The following is a 24,197-nucleotide window of genomic DNA, read 5'->3' as shown; positions in this document are numbered from 1 at the left end:
TGCGGACTTCAACAATCATCTGAAAAACGATATCGTGACGAAAACTCCAGTTTATTGGTTGGTGGGATCTACATCAGCATCATTACTGGGATTATGGAGAAGATTAGGACCAGGAATTGAACTGACGAAATGAAATGAAATCTAGAAGAAGGTACAAGAAGTACTGTCATCTGCTGCATGGGACATATGGGCGACGAAATGAAATGAAATCAGGAAGAAGGTACAAGAAGTACTGTCATCTGCTGCATGGGACATATGGGCATTCCCTGAAATATGTGATATATCGTACACAAAAATAAGCCTGATACTCCTTTTTGAACACCACGCCTAAAACTCCAGTGGATATTCACCAAACCATCGTTACCATACCATCGTTGGAGTAGGATGATGAACCAAGCGCTTGTTGAAACGCCAACGAAGTAAAAGACGAAGTTTGATAAGTTTAGAAGAAAAAAAGGTATGAACTTTATAGAATATATAAGTTTTATTTTGCGGTAGTTTAAGTTGGTAGTCTATTACATATCGCTTTGCAGAGAGTTCTGGGGGTTGCTTCTCTACGTAAGTTATTGATTAATGATCAGTGATGTCTCGGTTTTACTGTTTACTTTACACACTTGCCCTAAGGGATTGAGAATATGCCTCTCCTTCTACATGCAACCATACTTTGCAAAATTAAAAAGGGAAAAAATACAATTTACAAAATATCAGGCAACCGTTTTGATGTCTCTTCACCAGCTTCAGCTAACATTTAACATTTCTCATTAGTACGGGATCAGTGAGTAACCAGTGTTTTAGCGGCCGTGTGTGCACGATGGAAAAGATACACTTAACGTGGACTGCAGATTGGGTGTTGTGTTTGAATTAACTTTTTTTTGTAAGACTAAATTCCATTTCGTGCTGCTATTTATTACTTGTTATGCACCTTGATTTTATCCATTTTATCTTTTGCAGGTGCATAAGAAACCATCCTATGTTCATCCACTACCCGTAACTGTTGGGATGCTCATGCAGATTCATACACAATTCATAATTAATTCTTTATATTTCACGACGAAATCCTTATTTTTTGTTGTGAAATTAAGTCTTTACACGTTTTATTCGCACATAAGTTGCCGTCCTAATCAATTCTGACCCGTTTAAGTAATTGCTCTCTCCCTGCTCTGGATGAGCGTACTACCTGTGTTATGGCGGTTGTGTAGTTGTTATCGTTGCTAGAGAAAATGTAGCAGGAAACTCAACTATAATACATTATTAAATAAGCTAAACCCGATTTGGTAATAATCGATTCGTGATGTTTACAAGTTGACACAGGATAATGACAAGATTTAGAGAGTACGCATACTAGTATAAAGCCTTTACTTTTACATACACTGGGAGCATTTGTACACAGTCAGCGGAATTCATTAACTTAAGCTTTGATTCATGTAGAGGGTAAGGTTTTGTTTGTTTAAAAAAAAAGAATATTTTTACAAATTTTCAATAATCACAGCAATTCACTATTGTTCTCGCAAATTTTAACATCGTCAGAGCACAAAAACTTTCGTGGTGAGTCAATCCAGGTGAGTTAAGCGTAAAAGGGGGGAGAAGAGAGTTTGTTATTATGATTTCTACACCCCGTCTACAAGGCGAAAGAATACATTTCTCTATACCGTACACACTCACTTTTGTGGATTATGAAGAAGATTTGTATTTGTTGCATCGTTTTCTTCTTTTCCTATTGTTTCCTGCAGAACATTCGTTTCAATCTATTCGTGGATAGGATTATCCCCATAACGCATCTATACTAAATGGAAGCGCGTCCACCATTTTTCCGTGTGCCTGACACATCTCCCTAACGCCGCCCCCCTTTATCGTGTACAGCAGCTGCCTCATTCATCCTACAAAACTCTTTGATTTATAATTGCCATTCTCATACCTCATCATGCCATGAGATCGCTATTTGCATTGCATTATTCACTGCGCTTGGGATTCGAATTGTTACTGTTCCTTTTTATTTTTGTATTATACATGGACCTGTTGTTATTAGTTCATTTCGCTAGGTCGCATATTTATAACGATTTTAGTATTGCTTTTAGATATTTCTTTTTACCAGGACACTAGCTTTGTAATGGATAATATTGGGTTTTTTTTAATGATGCACACGCATTTATATACTGCAACTACTGTTGAACTGTGTTGTAAGTAATACTTGTGTACCAGGCCTCGGGGGAGGCCACCACCTACCCTCTTCCTTCTCAAATCCTATTGCACAATGTTCGCTTCTGTCTCATCGCAAAACGCTACTCCGCATTCGCTACACTACAGTAATGCGCTTAGTACAATTAACTACTACATGTTACATTGCTCATTGCGTTATATAGGCGGAGTATTCTAGCCGCACGCGCGCATGTGCCACGGCGAAGAAGAAGAAGCAATGTTTCATATGGAGTTCGTGTGTACACCGGTTTTGTTGTATTACAGTTTTGCGTGTTTTCCTTTAGTTTTGATTTCAATTACTTACTTACTTACTAACTCACTTACTTACTTACTGATTTGGGTGCTACAACCGATTTGCAGGGTATAACTTATCATAAACCAAAGAGATTGCATGTAATCTTCATGCAGGGCATGTATGAGACGACACGTAACAAGTGAAAGTGCGTCTCGAGCAGAACTTTGGTAGAGCATACTGAAGTCTGCAGACCTGCGGACAATCAAGAAGTCATTCATGGTCCGGACGAAAAAGGCCGTGTGCTAAACAAGGTGTGCTTCATACAAGAACAAACCGGCCGGGTATTAGTGCAAACAACAAAAACGCTTCGCCATTCCGGTACACAAAACCCACACGGAACAAAAAGTGTGTGGCGACCATGTCATGGCCTTACCACAGTTGGGAGCTGACATCAACTGCCAATTGAAATCCGTCGGGCACCCTTATTCGAGCACCCTAATTCGAGCACCCAATGCGAGCACACGATCGCACGTCAATAGGCACACGCTCGAGCACTTGCATGTTACCAACCTAGACACACGAAAACTTACTTCCAGTAAACTAGATTTACTCTCGTAATTGCATACCGCGTGATTCAAATTGAAAACTGTGAAAGGAAAGATATTGTAACATTTTGGGAATCAAATAAAAAAATGGTCCACCCACACAAGGTAGCCAAACAAGTGGCAAAAAAGTCAACGTTACACAAACAGTACTAGTGCTTATTTAATCAGTTACAATGTCTCTAGTTCGTTCGCCGGCGGCTATGCCTGGACCGTGAAGAGAGCAGGAGCTGTGCCTAGACCGTCAGGAGAGCCAGACGCGAACGGAGCGAACCAGAACGAGGACATCGTTTTAGATGTGTTCCCTATCCTCAATGACATCGCAAGGGCTGATCGCCAATTGATCCCCCTATGTCGACAATTGGATCGCATGAAGGCCAACTACAATCAGAGGAAAACGGACGTTGCAGCACTCAAGCTGATTGCGGTAAGATTAAACGAACTTTCTTCCGAAGCAGCAGTCGTGTTTTCTGTGTTATTTGAAGAATCTAATGAAACTAAGTACAAGCTGGCAAAAGAGCGCTATAGCAGTTTAGATGACAGGATTTTTGAGCTGAATGTAAACATAGAACAAGGTATGTTGGCTCTTACTCCAAACCTTCTAATAACAAAAAGTGATCCCGATCGAGAAAAACCCGATATCCATGCGTGAAACCCAACCGTGTAAAACTTCCTGAACTAAAATTGCCCTGTTTTGATGGAACTGTGGCGACCACGGTGTCGTACCACTGTTCGGAGCTGACCTCCGATTGTATAGACCGCACACGGATTAACCATAAAACGTCAGTGTGACATACACCGCGCACGGATTAAGCGAATATGTCAACTTGACATAAACCACAAGGCAGCGCAAGACACTTCCGGACACTCGGCCAGAAACCCAAAAACCCTGCGAACACTACACGCGATCTCTTTCACTTTATTCTCTTCTCAAAGACGTATCACATTTTGTAAACCATCGACAAAGTTAAAATAAATCTTGGCAATCAAATAAAAAATGGTCTACCGTTTATTCTGATAGCCAAAGAACCATTCAAGATTGGCCAACTTTTCGTGACGCATTTTGTTCCATGATCGATACATCAGACCAGTTATCCGATAGCGACAAGCTAACATATTTGCAGACCACCGTAACAAAAGAAGCCAAGCGTACAATGGAAAACATTCCTATCACACCTTCTAACTACGCCGTTGCCTGGAAACTTCTTACCGAACGATATGAAAACAAATACCTTCTTATTAAAGCATATTGCGATGCGCTGTTCGAGATTTCCGCCTCCAAAAAAGGAGTGTGTCGAAACGCTCAACAGTATTGTCAACGAATTCGAACGAAATCTCCGCCCGTTGCATAGCGAGGGAAAAAATCGAAGAACAGGAGTACCCTTCTTGTTTTTCGTTTTAGCTCTCTTCTTGATTCAGGCTGATGTTCTATCCAACCGACTATCCAACCGACAACTATAGGTGCAGGTGAGCTTCGGCCCTGCTTAGCCCTGCCTGGCTCTGAGCTCATTACCACATAAGGGGGTAGTGAGCCAACCCTCCCGTAGAACTCCCTGATTCAAAGTCAACCATAGGGCATTAACAAGGGGACTATGGTGGCAAGCGTGGATATCGGATTGGAGTTTGGACCAAATATAAATGGAAGACAGAATCAAACCGAAGTCCAAGAAGAACAAGGAAGACGAAGAACATGAGCGACTCATAGATGAGTGCATCGCCAAGCTCAAAAAAAACTTCAAAAAGAGCTCAAAAGCGCAGGAGGATGGAGAACCTCCAAAAGCGACGCACAAAACCCAACTCGAGCGTTTCAAACACTATGCAAATAATCTGGCGATTAAAGTCTTGCATGGGGGAGTGATTGCTCAAATGGTGGAGTTTATGGAAGCCGTGTAAAAGGAGATGGGTGTGAGCTGAAAAATCAATTCAAACAGCGAAAAACCCGAGATCTTAAAGTTCAAACGGCACACAAATTTGAGCCAGCAGAAGAGGCTCTGGTTTGTGCCTCAAACACGGAAGGGTCGGGCTCCGAAGGAAGCTCGAAAGCAGGAAAACAAATTGATCTAGCAAAAGTACTCAAGAAGTTAACTCATGATTAATCTCTCAAAGCAGTCGTCGATCAAGTTGACAAGGTGCGCAGGACTCAAAATGGCGACATGTTGCTAGTGCTCAAAAGAGGCTGGTTGTCGACACAACCGTCTATTCAAAGGTAGCCTCCTGGCCGAATCGACGAGTCTACCTTCGGATTAGCGCGACATTCGAAACAGCGGTTCTCCCACGATTCAGCCCGACCAATAGCGTATCTCCACGTTAACGTTCGGCACGTGGCACGGAAGAAGCGCGTTCTTGGTTATCCCGGTTAAAAGGTCAGGATCTTCCCAATCGTAACTCCCGCAGACGGCTAGAGCCAGTTTACGATCAGCGCAAGTTACATGTGTTCTCAAACAAGTAAAGTACTGTGAAACAACACATAATACGCTAATGAAATTTGAATCCCTAGTTAATAAATTCCACTCGGAATACCTGCATTTTGTTGCATATGTTCAACAAAGTGATGTAGAATACATCCTAGGATCACATTTTTTTCAATTATTAAAATATATCCGTAGCTAACCACGTTGACTACCAAAATTGGAAAAACTGCCAAATGGGAGGATCCGGAGACTTTAACGATGAAATCGACTTCGCCAGTGCCCATTCCGGAGAATCTGCAGCAACATTGGAAGATAGTAGGAATAATTACCTCGAAGATGAGCTTCCGGGAGAGTCCGTCCATCTCAATGGAGAACTTGAAATCATTTCTACAAGATTTGATTCCAAATATCGGTATTACCATGCCGGTGTTTGGGGATTTGATACTATGGCAAGACCTGAAGAACTTTTAAGTTTCCTAGAAAAAGCGAATCGAGACATCAGGCTGCTTTACGTCTTCCTCGAACAAGACCACTTGCATGCCATCCAAGACTGCGTACTAAAACGCGTTATGCAAATGTTTCGCATTAAGGCTTGGCAAAATCAGATCAGGCATATTATCCGTAGCTAACCACGTTGACAACACGAAGTGGAATAACTATTAAAGAGGTCCACGTAGATTACACCAAATGGAATAATTTTCAACGAGGAGAAGCTAATGAAATTTTAATACATGTAAGAAAGGAAAAGCGCTAGTGGTAGGGAGAGAGAAATAACGGTAGCGAGATCAGGAGAACGAGAGCGAACTAAGAAAAAAGTGGCGAGAGAGAGAACGCGCAGCGTTAAAATCGGGAGCTTGGGGGAGTTGTATTCGGACCGCGAAGCGAGTAACACGTTGTGAACTGAACTGATCAATTAAGTGTTATTTGTCTTAAATCGAATAAAAAACTTTACATACATGTGAATTGAAAAATGGGTTCGACAACCCTGATGGTATGATGAACTATAAAAACGAGAGAATTCAGGAAGCAAAGCTCAGTCGATGTACAACCTTTGTAGAATAGATTTCACGTCAATAAAAAGAACTTTACATTTGGTGTCAGAAGTGGGATGAGCACGGATGCGCAGATACGAGTGCAGCCGTTGCGGCTTTGGTCGAGGAATACACCCAACTGGGGTTGGTGAAACAGTGCGAGGAACGGGGAATAGCTACAGGTGGAAACAAAAAAGAACTGGCCACTCGTATTGTCGAATACGATGAACAAACACAAGATGAAACACTTAATCGAACTGATGCCGCAGCTTATGCCGATGCGGAAACAACACCAGAAAGGGAACAGCCGGGAACACAGCCATATTCCTTCAGGGACATTGAAGAAGGGATTGAGGCGTTCAGTGCTGGTTCCACCCAAGATATTCATCGATGGTTAAAACATTTCGAGGAAATTAGTACAATGGCAGGCTGGAGTGCTGAACAAAAACTTATAATGTGTCGCAAGAAGCTTACGGGTGTGGCTCGTAGTTTCCTAGGAACTCTTGTGGGTATGACGACGTTCCAAAAGCTGCGCCAAGCACTGATCAACGAGTTTGGACGTAAAATGCGGGCGAGTGACGTCCATCGGTTGTTGTCAACACGACGTAAGAAAAAAGAAGAGTCTGCTTTAGAGTTTGTTTACTCGATGCAGGAATAGGCCAACCAAATAAAGTTGGACGAAGGAGTTTGAAGCATTGTTGGACACGGGAAGTGAAGTTTCACTAATAATAAGTAATGCGTTTGAGGAACTTCCATCAAATCGCAAGGTTTGGTCCAATTCGGAGAGAACACTAAAAGGTTTGGGTGGACATTTGCGGAATGGTCTCAAAGAAACCCAGGTTCCCATCGTGATAGATGGCTTAACATACGAAATCCAACTTATTGTTGTGCCTGAGGGAGCAATAAACGCACAATTGATCATTGGCATGGATTTTTTGGAGACGGTGGAGTTTACGATCAACAACAGTGCGATCACGATAGCACCAAAACAATTTAGTGAGTTAGACGTTGCGTGGATTCAGAATATTAGAGATGAAAGTGAAAGCTATCAGGTGCATCCGAAGTTTAAACAGGTGGTTAGTGAAATGGTAGTAGAAATGCAGCAGAAAAACAGCGTTCGCTTGACCAACAGTGATAATCTAAAAGAGTGTCCAGTGCAGTTAAAAATAACGTTGAATGACATAGCAACACCGTTTGGGCATACTCCCAGTCGTTTGCCTGATATGGAAAACGAAATAGTGAACAAACAGGTGGCAGAGTGGTTGGAAAAAGGAATTATTCAGCCGTCAAACTCCGATTATGCTAGCCGTGTTGTGCTGGTTAAGAAAAAGGACGGATCTAGCAGAATGTGTATAGATTATCGGCAATTGAATACCATGGTGTTAAAAGACGCTTTTCCAGTGCCTGTAATAGATGAAGTGTTAGAAAAGCTGCAGAGTGCGAAATACTTTTCGGTGATGGATTTAGAAAATGGTTTCTTTCATGTTCCTATCGAGCCCAGTAGCCGTAAATTCACAGCGTTTGTGACGAAAACAGGGCTGTATGAATTTTTACGTGCACCGTTTGGTTTTGGCAATTCGCCAGCTGTTTTCATACGTTATGTGAACTATGTGTTTCAACCGCTTTTGAATAGTGATGTGATGAACCTCTATATGGATGATATTATAGTGCATGGTGTTACAGCCGAAGAATGCCTTGAGAAAATGAAGAAAGTGTTTGAAAAAGTGGTGGAGTATGGATTACATATTAAATGGAAGAAGTGTCAGTTTTTACAAACTTCCATCTCGTTTCTTGGTCATTTTGTGGAAAATGGAACCATATCACCCGGGCAAGAGAAAGTGGCAGCGATAACAAAATTTAAAGAACCTTCTGATGTGAAGGCGGTGCAATCATTTCTAGGGTTGACAGGATTTTTTCGAAAGTTTATTAAACAATATTCTGTGGTAGCGAGACCGTTGACCGACTTGTTACGTAAAGATGTGAAATTTGAAATGGGTGAGTCTGAAGTTAGTGCATTTAGAGCGTTGAAGGAAGTGTTGGTGAAGGAACCGATCCTAGTGTTGTACAATAGGGAAGCTTATACAGAGCATACGGATGCGTCCAAGAACGGGTTTGGAGCTGTGCTACTTCAGCAATTTAGTGGAAAGATGCATCCAGTTTTCTTTTGGAGCAAGAAGACCACGGAGGGAGAATCGAAGCTTCACAGTTATATATTGGAAGCATAAGCAGTGTATCTGGCAGTGAAAAAGTTTAGGCATTATCTTTTGGGAATACAATTTAAGTTGGTAACAGATTGTATTGCTTTTAAGCAAACATTGCAGAAAAGGGATGTGCCTCGTGAAGTGTCGGCTTGGGTCATGTTTCTGCAGGACTTTTCTTACGTAGCCGAGCATCGTCCAGGGCGTAATCTGCAACACGTAGATTGTTTAAGCAGATACCCGAATGAAGTGTTACATATTGTGAATGAAGCGATCTATCGTATTAAAACTGCTCAACAGCGCGATTGTGGGCTTAGAGCCATCGTGGAAATGCTTTCTAAAGGACCATACGATGATTTTGTAATGAAAAGTGGAGTGCTTTACAAAGTGTGTGATGGAAATGAACTACTTGTAGTTCTACGAAGTATGGAGAAAGAGATTATTCACGACGCGCATAATGATGGTCATTTCTCCGTGAAAGGTACAACACATGCCATCAAACAGAAATATTGGATACTTCATCTCGAACGAAAGGTGGCGCAAGTAGTGAATAGTTGTGTGAAGTGCATTATGTTCAACAAGAAGCTTGGTCACAAGGAGGGCTTCCTGAACTGCATCGACAAAGGAGATACACCACTGCATACCCTGCATATGGATCACGTCGGACCAATGGACGCGACAGCGAAGCAGTATAAGTACGTGCTAACGGTAGTGGACGGATTTTCGAAATTCATTTGGCTCTTCCCTACAAAGACGACCAGCGGAGAGGAAACGTTGCGGAAGCTGGAGGTATGGTCATCGATCTTCGGCAACCCGGCGCGCGTCATCAGTGATCGGGGTTCGGCATTTACATCGCAGATATTCAGCGAGCATCTGAAGAAAAATGGTATCGATCATGTCGTGAGTACTACTGGGGTGCCAAGAGGCAACGGGCAAGCGGAGAGGGTTAACCGAATTGTACTAACGATTTTGTCAAAGCTTTCATCTGACGATCCCGCGAAATGGTTTAAAAATATAAATAAAGTTCAACAGGCTATTAACGCACATAGTCACGCGTCAACGGGACGATCATCATTTCAGCTGATGTTTGGGATACAAATGAGGAGTAAGGCGAGTGATCAATTAATAGAATTGTTAAATGATGAGTTATATGAGGAATTTGATGAAGATAGGAAAAGAATGAGACTCGAGGCCAAAAACGCGATTATAAAAGCTCAACAACAGTACAAAAAACAATATGATAAAAAGCGCAAACCGGAAAGGGGTTATAGTGTAGGGGACTTAGTAGCTATCCGTAGGACTCAATTTGTGGCGTGACGGAAACTTGCGAATGAATATATCGGACCTTATGAGGTAGTTCAGGTGAATCGAAATGGGCGGTACAAAGTCAGGAAAGTGGGTAACGCGGAGGGTGCGAACGTAACGACGTCTAGCGATGATTGTATGAAGCCTTGGGCATTTGCGGTAGAGACAGACGACATAGATTCAGAGTTAGAAGAGGGAGAAGAGGAAGGAACTTCCGAGACGGAAGAAACATCAGGAGGGCCAAATGTGAATTGAAAAATGGGTTCGACAACCCTGATGGTATGATGAACTATAAAAACTAAAGAATTCGGGAAGCAAAGCTCAGTCGATGTACAACCTTTGTAGAATAGATTTCACGTCAATAAAGAGAACTTTACATACATTGTTAGAATGTGCCTCTCAGAATGCAAACATTTGAGTTGGATGACTTCCAAATAGCAAAATATAAAATACATCCGAGGATCACAGTTCTTCCAACTGTTAAAATATATCCGTAGCTAACCACGTTGACTACACAAAGTGGAATAACTTTTAAAGAGGTCCACGTAGATTACACCAAATGGAACAATTTCCAACGAGGAGAAGCTAATGAAATTTTAATTCATTGTAAGAATGTGCCTCTGGGAATGCAAGCATTTGAGTTGGATGCCTTCCAAACAGCAAAATATAAAATACATCCGAGAATCACAGTTCTTCCAACTGTTAAAATATATCCGTAGCTAACCACGTTGACTACACTAAGTGGAATATCTTTCAAAGAGGTCCATGTAGATTATACCAAATGGAACAATTGCCAACGAGGAGAAGCTACCGACGGTGTCGGCCCTATCTTTTGGATAAAAGATATCATGGACCAACACAGATACTTAAACATCATCCAAACTGTCATGCTGCCTCATGCAGAGTGGGAGATGCCATTGAAATGCCAATTCATGCATGACAATGGTCCAAAACATACCGCAAAAGCGGTTAAAAAATGGTTTGTTTATCACAACATTGACGTCATGAATTGGCCTGCACAATCGCCTGCGTTTCACGGCGCGTAGCGTTTCACAAACGGCACATAGTGTGTATGTGTGTGCTTGCGAAAAAACTCTTGTGCCATATTGAACGCAAAAGGCGGTTCACAATTCGTGTGTTCCATGCGCATTATCCTTGGTGCGCTAACTCGCGACGCATATGCTTCGCAAGACAATCAATAATCGTGTGTGCGCTTCGCAAAATTTTGTGTACCTCCTCCGAGTATAAAAGGTGCTTAACAACCAGGGTATTTAAAGCGCATTGTTTAGTGCATGCCATTTGCATCGCATACAATTCCACGAAACTTCGCATCAAGGCTTGTGTGTTGTTCAATAATTCTTACTAACCGTGCAGTGCGCGTTTGTACTAACACAGTAAAGTGATTTTTTTCTCAAGCAACCGTATTTGCTCAGTGAACACTAAAAATGACGAAAGCAGACAAGCTTAAGTCAAGGCTATCCAAACGGCAAAGCCTCATTGTGTCTGTTGAGGAAACCGTATTCTGTTTAGCATACGTGCGCGCGAGAGAGAGAAGGAGAGAGAGAGTGGGAACTTAATCGTTGTCGCCGTGCGCTGCTTAAACGAGAGAGCGCTACGCGCTGACCGAGAGAATTCTTATCAGCTTAATCAGTCGCGTTCTGAACTCTGACCCGATCAGTAGCGTTCTGATCCCCATACCAAACAGTCGCGTTCTGAACTCTGATCCGAACAGTAGCGTTCTGATCCCGATACCAACAAGTCGCGTTTTGACCTCTGACACAGAAAGTCGAGTTCTGACCAATCAGTTCTAAAGTGAAATAAACTTGTGAATTAACAACATCTTACAAACATATACAGTGTTCGGGCAATTAAAAGTGCATATCACATCTAACCCCACACCCCACTTGTCACTTGTCACTCATAGCATCAACATATAAACATTGTACTCCGCCTGCGGTTGTTGTGACCCCTCACTGTGCAGTTGAACTTTGCGCTATTTTGCGATGGCGACTGTGATCTGTAAGAAATGTGAAGGTGCTATTAGCAACGATCCAATTCCGTGCTTCGGTCTATGCGAACACTACTACCACGATAAGTGCATTGGACTTTCAACCCCGCTCCTGCGTGATTTTAAGAAGTCACAAAATTTATTCTGGGCTTGCGCGGATTGTGCTCAGCGTTTGCGGGCCGTTGACACTTTACGCTTCTCGCACGGCCTTTCTCGTGACGCTGCCTACCTGTTGGAATCGTTGCAGTCCGATTTCCGCAATACCTCACGTTCTGTGACTGTCGTTCTGTCACTGTTCCTCTTCACTGGATTGTTTTAGAAACGAGATAGCTTTGATGAAACAGGAATCAGCATCGTCAATTCGTTCCGTGAAAGATATCATCGACTCACTTACTGCTTCTCACTCAATGGAACGCAACTACCCTGAGGCTCCACTACTCACAACGCTTGATGAAGTTAAGCATGGCATCAAGGAGCTTGATCTCATGCACCGTGAGCTTCTCACTTCCTTCAACTCACTAATGAACAAGCTCAATTCTCATCTTGCCCCGCATACTACTACATCGAGTGCTAACCATTTTGCGATTCCTGCTACGCACTCAACGACCACGATTCCAGTTGCCGCCTCTAAGCACACCCATCAAGCTGCTGGTGAGCATCCTTCTAAACGTCGATTGATGGATCGCTCTCCCGACCCATCGCCTATCAATACCGTTACACGCGTTATGCTTTCATCGGGTACAGGGTTGTCCTGCAATAATATTACGACCGTTCCTGAACGCCCACCCCGTACTTGGGTCTTTATCTCCCGTATTGCTCCTGATACTCCGATTGACGCGATCCGTGAAATGGCTTGTTCTAACATAGGGACATACATCCGAGGATCACAGTTCTTCCAACTGTTCAAATATATCCGTAGCTAACCACGTTGACTACACTAAGTGGAATAACTTTTAAAGAGGTTCATGTAGATTACACCAAATGGAACAATTTCCAACGAGGAGAAGCTACCGACGGTGTCGGTCCTATCTTTTGGATGAAAGATATCATGGACCAACACAGATACTTAAACATCATCCAAACTGTCATGGCTTGCCTTCGCATTTCAGTCACTGATCCATTCGTCAGAGCAGCTGATCGGATGTGGCAAGTTGCATTACCTTGCTGCGTCACTTACTAAGAACGCACGCGCGGTAATCGACGCTTTGGAAATCACATAAAAAAACTACGACGTAGCCTGGGAAGCTGTTGCCCGAGCGCTACGAGAACAAATAACATACTACACATACTGGACACAAAAATAGGAAAAAAAATTGTGTTTATGTATTGTTTTTGAGTGCGGCAAACGTGCAAGGTAGTGTGAGGTCCCGTATAAACGGGACACTGAACCCGGAAGGGTACAGAAAAATACTTAGTCGTAAGATGTTGCCATACGCTCGAGAAACATTCGGAAGCGAAGAGCATTACATCTTTCAGCATGATAACGACTCAAAGCACACATCGCGAACAGTTAAGTGTTATTTGGCAATCCAGGATGTGCGCGTTAGTCGCTACGTGAAACAATAGGTCGAGGTAAACATTGTACCGAGTATCAGAGCCTGATTATTCAAAGGATAGCGGCTGCTGGAATAAAGTGCACGGTTCCTTTGTTCCGTATCAACGGGACACTGAACTCGGAAGGGTACAGAAAAATACTTCGTCGTAAGATGTTGCCATACGCTCGAGAAACATTAGGAAGCGAAGAGCATTACATCTTTCAGCATGATAACGACTCAAAGCACACATCGCGAACAGTTAAGTGTTAAGTTAAGTTAAGTGTACCTTATCGTTAAATCCATCGTGGAGGCGTTATTCAACATAACCCCGATGAAGAAAGAATGTGCAGATTCTATTAGGCGACTCGTCTCTCAGACAAATATGTAAAGTTAGACGTTTTCACACCCTTCTGCTAAGCGTACCACCCTCCCTCGCGACCGTTCTCTTCTTGATACAGTAAGCCCTGTAAGCAATACTGAAGTCCTATCAGCCAAGCTGTTAAGACCTCTGTCTGTTTCTGAATATTGTATGATGGTCCGAGGACCACTTTATTATCGGAGAACAATTGATTGCGTTATCCGGTTGAACAATCATTCCATTCGACATTCTTTTATTATATTACCCAAAATTGCATGTCCAATTATTAAAGGTTATGATTTATTGAATTCGCTCAACATTTCTCTTGTATTACTAGGCATTAATCAACGGAACCTAAAGAGATCAAAACAGTTACGGATTGATAGGCATGATTTAGAAGCCCCACATGATTGATTCGCACATAAATGATTCATACAATCGAGTTACAACGAGTATGGTGCGAAACATTGGTTTACAATTTTCCACACGGCAAGACTAAATGTCACCTAGTAATAGGGACGATCGTACCAAGACGTCACAACTAACGGTGGCGATTTATCCAACTTCCGACAGCGTCTTACGCTGCAGCTATAAAAAAACGACACTACCTTCGAGAGGAGTGTCTCAGAGTCCAAGTACATGTACTACTGCATAGTACTCCTGTGACGACGTCTCTTTTGTTAGCTCTGTCCACGGTGATGATACGAAATCTATCTACAACTACATGTCGAACAGGAGCAAGACGTCACAACTAACTGTGGCGTCATGCATAAAGTTCTCGATGAAACAGTCACTGGGACCTATAATAATCGTTTTAATCCTATTCGGGCACCGAGGTCGTAGAATCTGGGCCGATGGAAGCGATGGAACCGTTTAAGGAATAACTATTCCGAATTTATCCAACTTCCGACAGCGTCTCACGCTGCAGCTATCAAAAAGGACACTACCTTCAAGAGGAGAGTCCCAGAGTCCCAGTACATGTACTACTGCATAGTACTCCTGTGGCGACGTCTCTTTTGTTAGCTCTGTCCACAGTGGTGATACGAAATCTATCTACAACTAAATGTCGAACAGGAGCAAGACGTCACAACTAACTGTGGCGTCATGCATAAAGTTCTCGATGAAACAGTCACTGGGACCTATAATAATCGTTTTAATCCTATTCGGGCACCGAGGTCGTAGAATCTGGGCCGATGGAAGCGATGGAACCGTTTAAGGAATAACTATTCCGAATTTATCCAACTTCCGACAGCGTCTCACGCTGCAGCTATCAAAAAGGACACTACCTTCAAGAGGAGAGTCCCAGAGTCCCAGTACATGTACTACTGCATAGTACTCCTGTGGCGACGTCTCTTTTGTTAGCTCTGTCCACAGTGGTGATACGAAATCCGTCTACGACTATATGTTGAACAGTAGCAAGACGTCCGGAAGTTCGAGTTTCGACGAATTAGATTCGACGAGTTTCGAGCAGCTCGAAAATGCTCGAATTTCCGGTTTTTCGTCAAAGTACGAGGGAAAAAATCGGAAACGACTTGTGAAAAAACGAAAAGGCTTCCACGATGTCTACCAATCGAATCCTGCGCCCGAGGTCGGGTTCAACCGGCACCAGACCACCGGTGGGTGCGAAGCCGATCGCAGTGTTGACTAAGCCGACGGAAGGGAAGACCACAGCCACGAGCGGTGCTGCTAGTAAAAGTGGTGTTGGCACGGTCACAGCAGTGAAGGGAGCTTCCATGGAAAGACTCATCGAGCGATTGGAGAATGAATTGTCTCGACTGAACTCGGAACGGTACAGAAAAATACTTCGTCGTAAGATGTTGCCATACGCTCGAGAAACATTCGGAAGCGAAGAGCATTACATCTTTCAGCATGATAACGACTCAAAGCACACATCGCGAACAGTTAAGTGTTATTTGGCAATCCAGGATGTGCGCGTTAGTCGCTACGTGAAACAATAGGTCGAGGTAAACATTGTACCGAGTATCAGAGCCTGATTATTCAAAGGATAGCGGCTGCTGGAATAAAGTGCACGGTTCCTTTGTTCCGTATCAACGGGACACTGAACTCGGAAGGGTACAGAAAAATACTTCGTCGTAAGATGTTGCCATACGCTCGAGAAACATTAGGAAGCGAAGAGCATTACATCTTTCAGCATGATAACGACTCAAAGCACACATCGCGAACAGTTAAGTGTTAAGTTAAGTTAAGTGTACCTTATCGTTAAATCCATCGTGGAGGCGTTATTCAACATAACCCCGATGAAGAAAGAATGTGCAGATTCTATTAGGCGACTCGTCTCTCAGACAAATATGTAAAGTTAGACGTTTTCACACCCTTCTGCTAAGCGTACCACCCTCCCTCGCGACCGTTCTCTTCTTGATACAGTAAGCCCTGTAAGCAATACTGAAGTCCTATCAGCCAAGCTGTTAAGACCTCTGTCTGTTTCTGAATATTGTATGATGGTCCGAGGACCACTTTATTCTCGGAGAACAATTGATTGCGTTATCCGGTTGAACAATCATTCCATTCGACATTCTTTTATTATATTACCCAAAATTGCATGTCCAATTATTAAAGGTTATGATTTATTGAATTCGCTCAACATTTCTCTTGTATTACTAGGCATTAATCAACGGAACCTAAAGAGATCAAAACAGTTACGGATTGATAGGCATGATTTAGAAGCCCCACATGATTGATTCGCACATAAATGATTCATACAATCGAGTTACAACGAGTATGGTGCGAAACATTGGTTTACAATTTTCCACACGGCAAGACTAAATGTCACCTAGTAATAGGGACGATCGTACCAAGACGTCACAACTAACGGTGGCGATTTATCCAACTTCCGACAGCGTCTTACGCTGCAGCTATAAAAAAACGACACTACCTTCGAGAGGAGTGTCTCAGAGTCCAAGTACATGTACTACTGCATAGTACTCCTGTGACGACGTCTCTTTTGTTAGCTCTGTCCACGGTGATGATACGAAATCTATCTACAACTACATGTCGAACAGGAGCAAGACGTCACAACTAACTGTGGCGTCATGCATAAAGTTCTCGATGAAACAGTCACTGGGACCTATAATAATCGTTTTAATCCTATTCGGGCACCGAGGTCGTAGAATCTGGGCCGATGGAAGCGATGGAACCGTTTAAGGAATAACTATTCCGAATTTATCCAACTTCCGACAGCGTCTCACGCTGCAGCTATCAAAAAGGACACTACCTTCAAGAGGAGAGTCCCAGAGTCCCAGTACATGTACTACTGCATAGTACTCCTGTGGCGACGTCTCTTTTGTTAGCTCTGTCCACAGTGGTGATACGAAATCCGTCTACGACTATATGTTGAACAGTAGCAAGACGTCCGGAAGTTCGAGTTTCGACGAATTAGATTCGACGAGTTTCGAGCAGCTCAAAAATGCTCGAATTTCCGGTTTTTCGTCAAAGTACGAGGGAAAAAATCGGAAACGACTTGTGAAAAAACGAAAAGGCTTCCACGATGTCTACCAATCGAATCCTGCGCCCGAGGTCGGGTTCAACCGGCACCAGACCACCGGTGGGTGCGAAGCCGATCGCAGTGTTGACTAAGCCGACGGAAGGGAAGACCACAGCCACGAGCGGTGCTGCTAGTAAAAGTGGTGTTGGCACGGTCACAGCAGTGAAGGGAGCTTCCATGGAAAGACTCATCGAGCGATTGGAGAATGAATTGTCTCGACTGAACTCGGAACGGTACAGAAAAATACTTAGTCGTAAGATGTTGCCATACGCTCGAGAAACATTCGGAAGCGAAGAGCATTACATCTTTCAGCATGATAACGACTCAAAGCACACATCGCGAACAGTTAAGTGTTATTTGGCAATCCAGGATGTGCGCGTTAGTCGCTACGTGAAACAATAGGTCGAGGTAAACATTGTACCGAGTATCAGAGCCTGATTATTCAAAGGATAGCGGCTGCTGGAATAAAGTGCACGGTTCCTTTGTTCCGTATCAACGGGACACTGAACTCGGAAGGGTACAGAAAAATACTTCGTCGTAAGATGTTGCCATACGCTCGAGAAACATTAGGAAGCGAAGAGCATTACATCTTTCAGCATGATAACGACTCAAAGCACACATCGCGAACAGTTAAGTGTTAAGTTAAGTTAAGTGTACCTTATCGTTAAATCCATCGTGGAGGCGTTATTCAACATAACCCCGATGAAGAAAGAATGTGCAGATTCTATTAGGCGACTCGTCTCTCAGACAAATATGTAAAGTTAGACGTTTTCACACCCTTCTGCTAAGCGTACCACCCTCCCTCGCGACCGTTCTCTTCTTGATACAGTAAGCCCTGTAAGCAATACTGAAGTCCTATCAGCCAAGCTGTTAAGACCTCTGTCTGTTTCTGAATATTGTATGATGGTCCGAGGACCACTTTATTCTCGGAGAACAATTGATTGCGTTATCCGGTTGAACAATCATTCCATTCGACATTCTTTTATTATATTACCCAAAATTGCATGTCCAATTATTAAAGGTTATGATTTATTGAATTCGCTCAACATTTCTCTTGTATTACTAGGCATTAATCAACGGAACCTAAAGAGATCAAAACAGTTACGGATTGATAGGCATGATTTAGAAGCCCCACATGATTGATTCGCACATAAATGATTCATACAATCGAGTTACAACGAGTATGGTGCGAAACATTGGTTTACAATTTTCCACACGGCAAGACTAAATGTCACCTAGTAATAGGGACGATCGTACCAAGACGTCACAACTAACGGTGGCTATTTATCCAACTTCCGACAACGTCTTACGCTGCAGCTATAAAAAAACGACACTACCTTCGAGAGGAGTGTCTCAGAGTCCAAGTACATGTACTACTGCATAGTACTCCTGTGACGACGTCTCTTTTGTTAGCTCTGTCCACGGTGATGATACGATATCTATCTACAACTACATGTCGAACAGGAGCAAGACGTCACAACTAACTGTGGCGTCATGCATAAAGTTCTCGATGAAACAGTCACTGGGACCTATAATAATCGTTTTAATCCTATTCGGGCACCGAGGTCGTAGAATCTGGGCCGATGGAAGCGATGGAACCGTTTAAGGAATAACTATTCCGAATTTATCCAACTTCCGACAGCGTCTCACGCTGCAGCTATCAAAAAGGACACTACCTTCAAGAGGAGAGTCCCAGAGTCCCAGTACATGTACTACTGCATAGTACTCCTGTGGCGACGTCTCTTTTGTTAGCTCTGTCGATGGTGATGATACGAAATCTATCTACAACTAAATGTCGAACAGGAGCAAGACGTCACAACTAACTGTGGCGTCATGCATAAAGTTCTCGATGAAACAGTCACTGGGACTTATAATAATCGTTTTAATCCTATTCGGGCACCGAGGTCGTAGAATCTGGGCCGAAGGAAGCGATGGAACCGTTTAAGGAATAACTATTCCGAATTTATCCAACTTCCGACAGCGTCTCACGCTGCAGCTATCAAAAAGGACACTACCTTCAAGAGGAGAGTCCCAGAGTCCCAGTACATGTACTACTGCATAGTACTCCTGTGGCGACGTCTCTTTTGTTAGCTCTGTCAACGGTGATGATACGAAATCCGATGATACGACTACATGTCGAACAGTAGCAAGACGTCACAACTAACTGTGGCGTCATGCATAAAGTTCTCGATGAAACAGTCACTGGGACCTATAATAATCGTTTTAATCCTATTCGGGCACCGAGGTCGTAGAATCTGGGCCGATGGAAGCGATGGAACCGTTTAAGGAATAACTATTCCGAATTTATCCAACTTCCGACAGCGTCTCACGCTGCAGCTATCAAAAAGGACACTACCTTCAAGAGGAGAGTCCCAGAGTCCCAGTACATGTACTACTGCATAGTACTCCTGTGGCGACGTCTCTTTTGTTAGCTCTGTCGATGGTGATGATACGAAATCTATCTACAACTAAATGTCGAACAGGAGCAAGACGTCACAACTAACTGTGGCGTCATGCATAAAGTTCTCGATGAAACAGTCACTGGGACCTATAATAATCGTTTTAATCCTATTCGGGCACCGAGGTCGTAGAATCTGGGCCGATGGAAGCGATGGAACCGTTTAAGGAATAACTATTCCGAATTTATCCAACTTCCGACAGCGTCTCACGCTGCAGCTATCAAAAAGGACACTACCTTCAAGAGGAGAGTCCCAGAGTCCCAGTACATGTACTACTGCATAGTACTCCTGTGGCGACGTCTCTTTTGTTAGCTCTGTCCACAGTGGTGATACGAAATCCGTCTACGACTATATGTTGAACAGTAGCAAGACGTCCGGAAGTTCGAGTTTCGACGAATTAGATTCGACGAGTTTCGAGCAGCTCGAAAATGCTCGAATTTCCGGTTTTTCGTCAAAGTACGAGGGAAAAAATCGGAAACGACTTGTGAAAAAACGAAAAGGCTTCCACGATGTCTACCAATCGAATCCTGCGCCCGAGGTCGGGTTCAACCGGCACCAGACCACCGGTGGGTGCGAAGCCGATCGCAGTGTTGACTAAGCCGACGGAAGGGAAGACCACAGCCACGAGCGGTGCTGCTAGTAAAAGTGGTGTTGGCACGGTCACAGCAGTGAAGGGAGCTTCCATGGAAAGACTCATCGAGCGATTGGAGAATGAATTGTCTCGACTGAACTCGGAACGGTACAGAAAAATACTTCGTCGTAAGATGTTGCCATACGCTCGAGAAACATTCGGAAGCGAAGAGCATTACATCTTTCAGCATGATAACGACTCAAAGCACACATCGCGAACAGTTAAGTGTTATTTGGCAATCCAGGATGTGCGCGTTAGTCGCTACGTGAAACAATAGGTCGAGGTAAACATTGTACCGAGTATCAGAGCCTGATTATTCAAAGGATAGCGGCTGCTGGAATAAAGTGCACGGTTCCTTTGTTCCGTATCAACGGGACACTGAACTCGGAAGGGTACAGAAAAATACTTCGTCGTAAGATGTTGCCATACGCTCGAGAAACATTAGGAAGCGAAGAGCATTACATCTTTCAGCATGATAACGACTCAAAGCACACATCGCGAACAGTTAAGTGTTAAGTTAAGTTAAGTGTACCTTATCGTTAAATCCATCGTGGAGGCGTTATTCAACATAACCCCGATGAAGAAAGAATGTGCAGATTCTATTAGGCGACTCGTCTCTCAGACAAATATGTAAAGTTAGACGTTTTCACACCCTTCTGCTAAGCGTACCACCCTCCCTCGCGACCGTTCTCTTCTTGATACAGTAAGCCCTGTAAGCAATACTGAAGTCCTATCAGCCAAGCTGTTAAGACCTCTGTCTGTTTCTGAATATTGTATGATGGTCCGAGGACCACTTTATTCTCGGAGAACAATTGATTGCGTTATCCGGTTGAACAATCATTCCATTCGACATTCTTTTATTATATTACGCAAAATTGCATGTCCAATTATTAAAGGTCATGATTTATTGAATTCGCTCAACATTTCTATCGTATTACTAGGCATTAATCAACGGAACCTAAAGAGATCAAAACAGTTACGGATTGATAGGCATGATTAAGAAGCCCCACATGATTGATTCGCACATAAATGATTCATACAATCGAGTTACAACGAGTATGGTACGAAACATTGGTTTACAATTTTCCACACAGCAAGACTAAATGTCACCTAGTAATAGGGACGATCGTGCCAAGACGTGACAACTAACTATTCCGAATTTATCCAACTTCCGACAGCGTCTTACGATGCAGCTATCAAAAAGGACACTACCTTCGAGAGGAGTGTCTCAGAGTCCCAGTACATGTACTACTGCATAGTACTCCTGTGACGACGTCTCTTTTGTTAGCTCTGTCGATGGTGATGATACGAAATCTATATACAACTAAATGTCGAACAGGAGCAAGACGTCACAACTAACTGTGGCGTCATGCATAAAGTTCTCGATGAAACAGTCACTGGGACTTATAATAATCGTTTTAATCCTATTCGGGCACCGAGGTCGTAGAATCTGGGCCGAAGGAAGCGATGGAACCGTTTAAGGAATAACTATTCCGAATTTATCCAACTTCCGACAGCGTCTTACGATGCAGCTATCAAAAAGGACACTACCTTCAAGAGGAGAGTCCCAGAGTCCCAGTACATGTACTACTGCATAGTACTCCTGTGGCGACGTCTCTTTTGTTAGCTCTGTCAACGGTGATGATACGAAATCCGATGATACGACTACATGTCGAACAGTAGCAAGACGTCACAACTAACTGTGGCGTCATGCGTAAAGTTCTCGATGAAACAGTCATCGAAGAATCACAAGATTTTAGAGGGTTTATGATGTGTGTGTGACAAACTGACCCCTTGAAATAGAAACGATTATAACAAGACGTCACAACTAACTGTAGCGCCATGCATAAAGTCCTATTTAATTTAAAATTTAAGGAAGAGAAGTACTAGAAGGAATGTGCACTCTGCCAGTTTTAGAAACGTAATCCGATAGTAGAAAAGAATACAGCGCCTTCGAGCAGAATTTTCTACACGATTAACCGCATTTTCATCCTTAATCTGGCTGATATAACAAAGTGCAGTAGAGTATAGCACTCAGTGTTTAACATCTTCCGTGTTTACATCAATCTCAATCCTCACATTTATATTACGCATATTCATAGTTAAACAGTTCATAACCCTATGCTCGTTAAGAAAGTTAGGAATTATGAATTATGATTATTAATAATGAAAGTTGTCTATGTGATTCAGCGCGATGTAAATATCACTTCCAACAAAGTTTTCGTCCCGTTGAAATTTCAATTTTGTGCGGCAGCGGTAGCTCAAAAAGAAGATACCCCCAGGAAGAGACCAGATGTCATTCTAGGGGATATAACTGCACAGCGGAGGGATCGGTAGCCTTACTCAGTGGTGAAAAGCATCCTGCGCGTGATATGTCCTACCCTCAAACGCAACAAATATCAGCAAATACGCATACTTGCAAATCAACAAAACCGCAAAAATAACCCGTCTACTGGTAAAGCCAAAGACATTGTACCACCACTTTCTAGAATGCCGTCGTCTGCACACAGCAGTTCCAGCAGATCAGATAAATAAGATATAGTCTTCGAAGATCATCTGGAAAAACTTGAATCACGCTCCAATACTTTCTGGAAGATTGCTCAAGTCTGCAGGACGAAACCTTTACCAGTTTCCCCCTTTTGAGATAATGGATAAAACGGGTTCCATACCCGTGCAATCATTGTTCAGTATTACTGTGCAACCACAATAATAACTGTGAAATTGATACGATACGATGATACGAAGCAAACCGGTTGTAGCGCTCGAATGATAAGTAAGTAAATAGTAGTAGCTTGTAACAACAAATACTCAACTAGGTCAACGCATTTTAACTGGTCCGTTAGAGTGAATGTAGGTAAAACAGCACACATAGTAGTACTGTGTTCTTGGTTAGGAATCTTATATACTTATTTATGACTTTGAGTTGTGTATTGTTTGATTATTGGTCAAATGCACCAGCGAATGTGTTAAAATTAAAATTATCGTGTGATGTAATAGCAATAAAACATTTTTTTAAATAATCAATAAATAAGAATAGCCACACACTATACAGCCATGTTACAATGGGCAAAGATAAAAACGAAGTGATGCTACTAATAGAATCCTTTTTTTTTATAAAACAAAAACATTGTCAAAATAGATGTGCTACTGATAAAAACACACGGTACTGGTAGAAGCTACAGTGTAAGGGACTAACGTTACAAATCAAAAGCACCACTTTTAAAAGGCAAATAGAATAAAAATCACATCACAAACATTCGCTAGGTGCATGGGTTTTGTGGGTTAGTAGTATGTGTAATGTGGCCGCGTACAAGACGTGCGCTTGCACGTTACTCCTTAACAATAGCTAGAGCAACATCCTACGTACCAGCGCGTGTGAATGTATATGGCACGATACAATATCTTTACCGTTGCCGTGTGTCCCACGGCTGCGCGGATCAATGTAGTCGTTGAACAGGACGGCCACACCACCCCGATTGGCCGTTTTACACTATCCCACCCTCGCAACCGAGGTTGGTGGTGGTCAATACTTCGGATGGCCCACCGGTGGCGGCTGATGGTACGGATGGGGCAGATGCGGCTGCCGTCGCAAAACCTTGCTGCTGTTGGGTAGCGCCGCCACCGGTTGCTGTGGCGGTGGCGGCTGTGGCCGCTGCTGGGGCGTTGGTGGAGGCCCCACCGGTACCGGCAACTGTAGGTGGGGAGGAGGAGGAAAAAGCGAACAAG

At 43.1% G+C, this 24,197-nt stretch overlaps 1 protein-coding gene across 6 annotated transcripts in view; it reads right to left on the bottom strand.

Annotated features, from left to right (window-relative positions):
- Positions 1–462: 462 nt before the first annotated feature.
- LOC120957015 (CTTNBP2 N-terminal-like protein) overlaps positions 463–24,197 on the bottom strand; it is a 32,158-nt gene continuing 8,423 nt past the window's right edge. For 3 of the 6 annotated variants that reach the window (XM_040378918.2, XM_040378919.2, XM_040378920.2), the window contains one exon: positions 463–24,162. In XM_040378918.2, coding sequence (XP_040234852.2) covers positions 23,957–24,162 — 206 coding nt within the window. In that variant the 3' untranslated portion in view covers positions 463–23,956. The remainder of the gene's footprint in view (positions 24,163–24,197) is intronic. The other 3 variants (XR_007452739.1, XR_005751888.2, XR_005751889.2) reach the window with 3 other exon arrangements.

The sequence above is a fragment of the Anopheles coluzzii genome, chromosome 3 (genome assembly GCF_943734685.1).
Source record: "Anopheles coluzzii chromosome 3, AcolN3, whole genome shotgun sequence".
NCBI lineage: Eukaryota > Metazoa > Arthropoda > Insecta > Diptera > Culicidae > Anopheles > Anopheles coluzzii.
The sequence above is the reverse complement of the archived record's forward strand: the minus strand, read 5'-3'. Positions and strand labels throughout refer to the sequence as shown.